We start from the raw sequence: 10,999 nt of genomic DNA, 5'->3' as shown, positions 1-10,999 counted from the left end.
GATTATGAACACATTGGCTTGACGAAAATGACTATATACACTAAAATACATACTAAAATTTACTTTTGTTAATAAACCTACACTATTTTATGCACACATACAAAAAAGAATATTTTAGCGGCAGTTACAACGTCAAAAAAAAAAAAAAAAAAAAAAAAAAAAAAAAAAAAAAAAAAAAAGGAAACTCCTTTTTACTGAATAGTTCTACGTAACAACAAAAATGTAAAAATACATAGTCCTAGAGCACACTAACACATACATATATACATACGAAGATATGTGAATGTGTAAGTAGGATGTGAGGTGGGTAGACAGGCGGGGTGGAAGGAAAGCAGTTTGGCAGGAATAACGGTAGGTAGGAAAGTAGGTAGGCAGGCAGCAGCGCAGGCAGGTTAGTAGATAGGTAGGTACGTAGACAGGGAGTTAGGTATGTAGGTAGGCGGGACTAGGTAGGAAGGCGCCTCACTCGGTATAGCTGGCGATTTTAGTAGCCCATCATATTTATAGCGTTTCGCAATTATTAAAACGAACAAAGGTACCATAGTACTCACAGGAAAACCCGGGGAGCTAAATGGAACCCTGCCAGGGCGCCACCAAATCGAATTTTTTTTTCGCAGAAACCACCACAGTGGTATTAGCATTAACTTCTCAAATTTGAATGACAAACGAATGAAATCTTTGGTAATGCTTAAACAAACAAACCCACATATTCGTTTTTGGGGCGCGGGTTTGTCCACACTGCCGCCTAGACGCACCAAGGCTCACTGTATGAAAGCCTTGAGTGTACGTTAATCAACCTCTGTAATAGTGAGGTAGAACACACATTGGCGACCGCTCATGTGTTAGAGACGCGTCCCTTGGCGCTCCAGGGAGCCACTGGTTATACTCCCGCAGGGGCGCCCCTAATTCGGTTTAATTATAAAATGTCGTGTGCCACCGTGTCCCTATTGTAGGGTGCTCTTTAAAGAGGCACTCTCGGTAGAGCCCGGGACGCTCGCTGTCGCCAACTGCCAGGGTGCCGGCGGGCGCTCATTATTCTACTTAGTGAACATTTATAGTAGCCCATCTAAACCGTAGTGTCGCCCGAGGTGGGTCTTGGCCGCTCTGGGCCACTCAACCGCCGGGGAGCTGGCGGATGAACCTGGTGTAGTTTTATCACTGAATCTCAGAGGCGTAGCACCATTCCTGGCGCCTGGGGACATATTTTCAATTTGGCGCCCCCCCCCCCTCCCGCCGGAGACAAACTTTCAATTTGGCGTCCCCCCCCCCCCCGTATTTTTTAAATATTTATAATGCAAAACTGTAGCTAAAATGAGCTTTTAAATTTTTCCCACCCATTTTGGCGCCCCTAGGGTTGGCGCCCGGGGACATATGTACCCCCGCCCCCCTCACTACGCCTCTGCTGAATCTAGTATTATCTATGACCGCAATTGATGAGATAGCCCCTCTGGATTCCCCTCTGGATTCTGAGCTCATAATCGTAAAATGAGAAAATTCAAACCCTCCCAGGGTGCCACACTTAAGAAATTTTTTTATTTCTCGAAACCCTTTTCACCGACTCCCCAAATTTTTATGACTCTCGTACGAACAGTGTCAAATTGCATATGGCTTTTATTTTTATGGAGAAAAATTGCATTGCTTCCTTCAGAGACCCCAGATCAAATGGGGCGCCAAAAGGGGTAGACAATTTTTTTAAAATCCTCATTCTTGAGTAAAATTTAAGAAAACAGATTTATACATGACTGATATCCTCAATTATTTAATTTAGGGGAGTGTATGTAGGGATGGGCGCCTTTTTGCCAGCGTTTGAATAGGGTTGGCACAACAGTGATAGTTCGCCCCGGGCGCCGGAATAGGCTGCTACACCTCTGCTTCCTGCTAGGGCGCCGCCCTGGCGAAATCTTTCCGGGGGGGGGCGTGCGGACACTGTTAAAAGTATATATTTTTTCTATATAAATTCCGTTTCGTTCGGGGGTGGGGTGGGGGTGATAGACTTTCTTCGGGGGTGGGGGGGGGGGGGGGGGGTGGGGGGGCTCTGCTTCCTCCCCCCCCCCCCCCCCCCCCCCCCCCCCCCCCCCCCCGAATAGATTCCTGGAAAAAAACACTGTTCACAAAGTTTTATGGCGATCCGATGAAAAAGATGTAGTAATTCATATAGGACAAACAGATAAACATATTTTCATTTCTATAAATATAAATAGATATATAGGGCCTACTTTAACTAGTGTCCGAATACCCGCAATTTTCTTTGTTACATTTGAACCCTTTAGGTTAATCAATATTAACAAAATTGAACAAGATGCAACAAATACAGTTAACCAAGAAATTGAACAAGTAAAATTCACGTTATCTTTTTTATTGTTTTTAGATATAGAGAAGTAACAGACTACCTACAGGTCCTAACTCGCGACGAGGTACACATTTGTATTAAAACACAGATCTAAGACATTTTCCATTTAGGTGGGTTTTGCAGTACAGTGGTTTCTTAAGTCGTGGACAAGTGATTGCGCTTATCTCTGTTGAGTAGCTATGTATTCTGTCCTATATTAGACACATTTGTAAATATCTGTCACAATATGGGCATAGAGATGATATAAAGATAGCTTATCTTTGCGGACGACGCTAAACTTTGGCATCGACACCACGGCCTACAAGTTCAAATTCGGTCCTTCAGAAATGTTTGAAGTCTCTAGATTAAAGCTACTTTTCTCTTTTATGTGCTTACTGATCACATGTATTTGTTCTGAAAGTCTAAAAACAGAGGCACAAATATATCGTCTAGACTTGTGAGGTCTACAGATTAGGTATTTTGGCAGTTATCTTAGCCCTTGCCTGTTCTGACTCAAAGCGTTATTCTTTCTCTATCGACGCCTTGCGTAACATGGGATTGAGTTTTTAAGGCGGCATAAGGCTTTATGATTATGTTGTTCCTTTTTGAGTACACTAGATTAAAAACTAACGTTTTCAGATGCCTAAAGATGTTTAACCACTAATCAGACTGACGACAGAGGAAGTGAGTTAAATAAAAGCTTGTAAAAATAGCTAAAGCCGACAGAAAATTTTGCTGTATACTGTGTAAATAAATCATGTGACGTCACCATAAATAAAGTCATTGTTCTGAACTTTTATAATTAGAGTAGTGTTTCTAGCAATGAATATAGTAATTAATTAATTAATTTACGTCTTTAAATAAATTTTTGATTAACAGAATGGTAAAAAAGAACATTATTCTCTACCTAAATACGAATTTTACAGCTCTACACAGAGTGCAGATTCTCTCCTGTAACCAAACAGACAAACAAATAAATAAATATACCAGCTTGTAAACAAACTTGAGTTTTAGTCATATATATATATATATATATATATATATATATATATATATATATATATATTACACATATTTACGTATGAATAAAAAAAGACGTCGGAGGAATCTAGCATATTTTTGCAGGAAACACCAACAAATATACACCACACACCCACCACACACCCACCACACCCACACCACACACCCACCACACATCCACCACACACCCACCACACACCCACCACACACCCACCACACACCCACCACACACCCACCACACACCCACCACACACCCACCACACACCCACCACACATCCACCACACACCCACCACTCATCCACCACACATCCACCACACACCCACCACACATCCACCACACATCCACCACACATCCACCACACACCCACCACACATCCACCACACATCCACCACACATCCACCACACATCCACCACACATCCACCACACACCCACCACACATCCACCACACACCCACCACACATCCACCACACACCCACCACACACCCACCACACACCCACCACACACCCACCACACACCCACCACACATCCACCACACACCCACCACACATCCACCACACACCCACCACACACCCACCACACACCCACCACACATCCACCACACATTGCTCTACCTAATAACAGGAAGTGCCACCACCAGACGGACTTGTACGTCGGCAACTGACGTCATCACTCCGCCAACGGACACACCGCCTGTCACTTGACTATTTCATTATTTAATTAACTGTTGACGTCATCAGAACGCTTGTCGGAAAGTTTCCCGCCATTTTACGTCGTCGTTCCAGGAGGTCGTCCATCACTGTCACTGGTGCTGTAGTCGTCTGCTTGTCGTCGCCGCTCTCAATTATACACACACTAATTAATTTTTTTAATCAATTATACACACATTCAAGATTTAATTATTGAAATCAATAACTCGTTTTAAAAATAATAATACAAATGTGAACCCGTTTTTGCTTTAGGGTGTTTTTTGTTTCTTTTGTTTTCGCTCTAATTAATTTAAATTAATTCTTATAATAATTTTTAGCTTTCAGTCAAATAAAAGTTTTACGGTAAAACTGTTGGGTTGGTGGGGGGGGAGGGGTGTGACAATCAAAAGTTAATGAATTCACGCAATGGCTCGTTGTGACCCACTATAAGACGGGAACTTGAACTAGTGTTGTTGTATTACCTGCTGACCACTCGACTGTGACGGAGTTACCCCCAACTTACCTCGACGTTTACCTCGAGAACATTTTGTTGACGATCTTGTTGAGTAACTGTTCCACTGGTCTCTGTCAGTGCCAGCCGTCCACCTGCCGTCCACCTGCCGTCCACCTGCCTCCACCTGCCGTCCACCTGCCGTCCACCTGCCGTCCACCTGCCGTCCACCTGCCGTCCACCTGACGTCCACCTGACGTCCACCTGACGTCCACCTGCCGTCCACCTGCCTCCACCTGCCGTCCACCTGCAGTCCACCTATCGTCCACCTGCCGTCCACCTGCCATCCACCTGCCGTCCACCTGCCGTCCACCTGCCGTCCACCTGCCGTCCACCTGCCGATCACTTGCCGTCCACCTGCCGTCCACCTGCCATCCACCTGCCATCCACCTGCCGTCCAGCCACTGGTCACCTGTCCCACGATGCCGCAAGAGGCCAGGTGTCTCGGGATGTACCTGGGGCTGAGCGAGGTCTGCCAGAGGCGAGTCTTGAAGAGTGCCGGCGCTGAACTCCTCGGTACAGCGGTCCTTGTGCTCATCGGCTGCGGCTCGGCGGCCACTCTCGCTGGACCAGGGGCCACCATGGCAGTGGCCTTCAGCTTTGGCCTGGGGCTGGCCATGGCCATCTGGATATTTGGCCAGATCAGTGGGTCTCACGTTAATCCGGCTGTGTCCCTCGGATTTTTCCTGACTGGCCACATTGGCCTCCTGAAGGTAAGACGACAACTGATCCAACTCTTTCTATCTGCATCTATTCATGTTCCCATTTTTGATCAGGCTTAGCACGACGCTTGATACAGTTTGTTTATAGTGAGAGCTAAGTTTGATACAGTTTGTTTATAGTGAGAGCTAAGTTTGATACATTTTGTTTATAGTGAGAGCTAAGTTTGATACAGTTTGTTTATAGTGAGAGCTAAGTTTGATACAGTTTGTTTATAGTGAGAGCTAAGTTTGATACAGTTTGTATATAGTGAGAGCTAAGTTTGATACAGTTGGGATATAGTGAGAGCTAAGTTTGATACATTTTGTTTATAGTGAGAGCTAAGTTTGATACAGTATATAGTGAGAGCTAAGCTTGATACAGTGTGTAACTGATGACATATTTCACTTCTCAGCTGTGTGTGTAACTGATGACATATTTCACTTCTCAGCTGTGTGTGTAACTGATGACATATTTCACTTCTCAGCTGTGTGTGTAACTGATGACATATTTCACTTCTCAGCTGTGTGTGTAACTGATGACATGTTTCACTTCTCAGCTGTGTGTGTAACTGATGACATATTTCACTTCTCAGCTGTGTGTGTAACTGATGACATATTTCACTTCTCAGCTGTGTGTGTAACTGATGACATATTTCACTTCTCAGCTGTGTGTGTAACTGATGACATATTTCACTTCTCAGCTGTGTGTGTAACTGATGACATGTTTCACTTCTCAGCTGTGTGTGTAACTGATGACATATTTCACTTCTCAGCTGTGTGTGTAACTGATGACATGTTTCACTTCTCAGCTGTGTGTGTAACTGATGACATATTTCACTTCTCAGCTGTGTGTGTAACTGATGACATGTTTCACTTCTCAGCTGTGTGTGTAACTGATGACATGTTTCACTTCTCAGCTGTGTGTGTAACTGATGACATATTTCACTTCTCAGCTGTGTGTGTAACTGATGACATGTTTCACTTCTCAGCTGTGTGTGTAACTGATGACATATTTCACTTCTCAGCTGTGTGTGTACTGTGTGGCTCAAGTGGCGGGGGCGTGTCTAGGCTCGGGGCTCGTGTGGCTGACCCTCCCACACGGGGCTGCCAGCCATATTGGTGCCACATCTCTGGCTCCTGGACTCATGTCATGGCAGGTAAATCACATGACACATGACACATGACACATGACACATGACACATGACACATGACACATGACACATGACACATGACACATGACACATGACACATGACACATGGCACATGGCACATGACACATGACACATGACACATGACACATGACACATGACACATGACACATGACACATGACACATGACACATGACACATGACACATGACACATGACACATGACACATGACACATGACACATGACACATGACACATGGCACATGGCACATGGCACATGGCACATGGCACATGACACATGACACATGACACATGACACATGACACATGACACATGACACATGACACATGACACATGACACATGACACATGACACATGACACATGACACATGACACATGACACATGACACATGACACATGACACATGACACATGACACATGACACATGACACATGACACATGACACATGACACATGACACATGACACATGACACATGACACATGACACATGACACATGACACATGACACATGACACATGACACATGACACATGACACATGACACATGACACATGACACATGACACATGACACATGACACATGACACATGACACATGACACATGACACATGACACATGACACATGACACATGGCACATGACACATGACACATGACACATGACACATGGCACATGACACATGACACATGACACATGACACATGACACATGACACATGACACATGACACATGACACATGACACATGACGCACTATACATGACATATCTATTGCGATACTGAACTCTTGACATCTTTTGTACTATTTGATTTCAAATGTTGACACCGCCGTGTGACCTTGACCTCTTCTAACACAGCCATATGACCTTGACCTCTGCTGACCTCGCCATGTGACCTCGACCTCTGTATTTCAGGGCTTCCTGGTGGAGATGAGCACCAGCTTCCTGCTGGCCCTGACCGTGTTCTCCAGCTGTGACCGGCTCAGGACTGACCACTCCGGCTCCACAGCTCTCAGCATCGGCTTCTGTGTCACGGCCAACATAGCCTGGAGTGTGAGTGGCTTTTCTTGTGGGTGGGGGTGGGTTTTCTTGTGGGTGGGGGTGGCTTTTCTTGTGGGTGGGGGTGGCTTTTCTTGTGGGTGGTGTGGGTTTTCTTGTGGGTGGGGGTGGCTTTTCTTGTGGGTGGGGTGGGGTGGCTTTTCTTGTTGGTGGGGGTGGCTTTTCTTGTGGGTGGGGTGGCTTTTCTTGTGGGTGGGGTGGCTTTTCTTGTGGGTGGGGGTGGCTTTTCTTGTGGGTGGGGGTGGCTTTTCTTGTGGGTGGGGTGGCTTTTCTTGTTGGTGTGAGTGGCTTTTCTTGTGGGTGGGGGTGGGTTTTCTTGTTGGTGGGGGTGGCTTTTCTTGTGGGTGGGGGTGGGTTTTCTTGTGGGTGGGGGTGGGTTTTCTTGTTGGTGGGGGTGGCTTTTCTTGTGGGTGGGGGTGGGTTTTCTTGTGGGTGGGGGTGGCTTTTCTTGTGGGTGTGGGTGAGGGTGTATTTTGTATGTTGTATGGTGTATGTTGTATATTGTATGTTGTATGTTGTATGCTGTATGCTGTATGCTGTATGCTGTATGCTGTATGCTGTATGCTGTATGTTGTATGTTGTATGTTGTATGGTGTATGTTGTATGTTGTATGTTGTATGTTGTATGTTGTATGTTGTATGTTGTATGGTGTATGGTGTATGGTGTATGGTGTATGGTGTATGGTGTGTGGTGTATGTTGTATGTTGTATGCTGTATGCTGTATACTGTATGATGTATGATGTATGATGAATGTGTTCTGTGATTTCAGGGCAATCTCACAGGTGGCAGTATGAATCCAGCACGATCGTTTGGTCCATCTGTGTGGACCGGTCAGTGGGACGACCATTGGGTAGGTGTTTAGTTCGACCATTTAGTTAGACCATTGAGTAAGTTTAGTTAGACCATTAATGTTTAATTAGACCATTTAGTTAGACCATTGGGTAGGTGCCTAGATAGACCATTTAGTTAAACCATTTAGTAAGACCATTTAGTTAGACCATTTAGTTAGACCATTTAGTTAGACCATTTAGTTAGACCATTTAGTTAGACCATTTAGTTAGACCATTGGGTAGGTGCCTAGTTAGACCATTTAGTAGGTTTAGTTAGACCATTGGGTAGATGGTTAGTTAGACCATTAGTGTTTAGTTAGACCATTGGGTAGATGGTTAGTTAGACCATTGGTGTTTAGTTAGACCATTGGGTAGATGGTTAGTTAGACCATTAGTGTTTAGTTAGACCATTGGGTAGATGGTTAGTTAGACCATTAGTGTTTAGTTAGACCATTGTGTGTTTAGTTAAACCATTGTGTGTTTAGTTAGACCATTGTGTGTTTAGTTAAACCATTGTGTGTTTAGTTAGACCATTGTGTGTTTAGTTAGGCCATTGGGTAGGTGTTTAGTTAGACCATTAGTGTTTAGTTAGACCATTGTGTGTTTAGTAAGACCATTGTGTGTTTACTTAGACCATTGTGTGTTTAGTTAGACCATTAATGTTTAGTTAGACCATTTAGTTATGTCCCATGTCGTCACGGTCTAATGCAAAATCTCTCCACCCCCCTTTCCCCAGATCTACTGGACTGCCCCGTGTGTCGGGGGGTCACTGGGTGCACTGGTCTATGAATATATCTTCGCCGTACGCACGAGCATGCAGAGTGATGACGTCAGCCCCAGGGAGCACCGAGGCGATGACGTCAAGCGTGGGCGTGACTACACGGTGGTGGTCGACTCGACCGTGGACAAACTGGCCAGCAGCCCCTCCCCCCTCAGCCCGGTCAAAACTTGGCTCACCCGGTGCAAGCTGGCCCGGCTAGACAGCGCGGGGAGCAGGAGAGACAGTGGGCTGGGGTTCAATGATGACGTCTCAGAACAGGGGAGCGTCGGTGGGATGACCATCTACAACACCGGCATGGACTGGGGCGGCGACAACGTCAGCATCATTACCAAACTGTGACAGCACACAGCAGCACTGTGACGTGTGACACCCACTGGTGTCAGCTGACAGGATGTCACGTGACATGTCAGCTGACAGGATGTCACGTGACATAACAAGATGTCACGTGACATGTCAGCTGGCAGGATGTCACGTGACATGTCAGCTGACAGGATGTCACGTGACATGTCAGCTGACAGGATGTCACGTGACATGTCAGCTGACAGTAAAGCGACTGTCCAATGTATATGTAACTGTAAAGTAACTGTCCAATACTTATATAACTGTAAAGCGACTGTCCAATATATATGTAACTGTAAAATAACTGTCCAATACTTATATAACTGTAAAGCGACTGTGCAATAAAGCCCGAATACAACTTACATATTTATATTATCTTGAGTTTAAATGATGTAAATAATGTATATATTTTTTGATATGCCAAAGTTTTATTTTTATATCTGAATTATTAAAAAATAAATGTGTTTTTTTTTTCTTAATGAATAGCAAAATTTTTGTGAGAGTTTATTTATTAAAACTTTAACGTTGGTCGTTAGTTTACGTGTATGTGGTCTTGCATGTTTGTAGTATGTGGTTATGTATGTTAGTCATGTTGTATGTGGGCTAGTATGTTTGATGGTCGTTAGTGCTGTTGTATGTGCTAGTTGGTAGTCTGATAACAAGTCATGGATGCGCTATGTGCTACGTGTAATTAACCTAAATATCTAGTCACGTGACACAAACAATTAAACCACTTGTTTTATAGCAGGCCATTGGATCACCAGTGCCCGGTAACATTGGTAGGATCATGGCTATAAATAGCATCTAAGTACCAGTCGGTAATGCTCGCTAACTTGTTGAAGTACTTCAAGTGGGAAATATGTTGTTTCTACACATTGAAACAAGCACACATTGAAACAAGTACACATTGACACGCGATTGACACAAGAACACATTAAAACAAGAACACATTGAAACAAGAACAAATTGAAACAAGAACACATTGAAACAAGAACACATTTAAACAACAACAAATTGAAACAAGCACACATTGACACGCGATTGAAACAAGAACACATTTAAACAAGAACACATTGAAACAACAAGATATTGAAGTTTGAAAATAATATTCATTTTGAAATGTTTATAATTTTAAAGCTACGCAGTGTAGTAGTAATTTAACTTTAGCGCTCAGCCTACACGCAGTAAACATTCCAAAAGTTGATAGTTTACCAGTAGTTGATAGTTTACCAAAAGTTGATAGTTTACCAGTAGTTGATAGTTTACCAAAAGTTGATAGTTTACCAAAAGTTGATAGTTTACCAAAAGTTGATAGTTTACCAAAAGTTGATAGTTTACCAGTAGTTGATATATTTCCAAACTTGTAAAAAGTTTCCCTGAACTTAGAACTCTTCAGGTGTTTATGTTCCTCTTGTGTGCTAACTACCCCACCACCTGCACACCACCACAGTGGTTGGAGAAAGTTTGTCACATGACTTGTCACATGACTTGTCACATGACTTGTCACATGACTTGTCACATGACTTGTCACATGACTTGAGCTACTGAACTAAATTTAGCATGCCGGCCCGCTAGAGT

The 10,999-nt window shown here is 44.0% G+C and overlaps 1 protein-coding gene across 1 annotated transcript; it reads left to right on the top strand.

Moving 5' to 3' along the window:
- Positions 1-4,964: 4,964 nt before the first annotated feature.
- Positions 4,965-9,421, top strand: LOC131935419 (aquaporin-5). The gene is made up of 5 exons (XM_059291818.1): positions 4,965-5,262; positions 6,276-6,407; positions 7,328-7,465; positions 8,241-8,321; positions 9,038-9,421. Exons 1-5 carry the CDS (start codon positions 4,972-4,974, stop codon positions 9,419-9,421), a joined length of 1,026 nt encoding a protein of 341 aa, XP_059147801.1. The 5' UTR covers positions 4,965-4,971.
- Positions 9,422-10,999: the final 1,578 nt, after the last annotated feature.

This window comes from Physella acuta, unplaced genomic scaffold (assembly GCF_028476545.2).
Source record: "Physella acuta isolate Inbredline_101_S28 unplaced genomic scaffold, ASM2847654v3 ptg000144l, whole genome shotgun sequence".
NCBI lineage: Eukaryota > Metazoa > Mollusca > Gastropoda > Physidae > Physella > Physella acuta.
The sequence above is the reverse complement of the archived record's forward strand: the minus strand, read 5'-3'. Positions and strand labels throughout refer to the sequence as shown.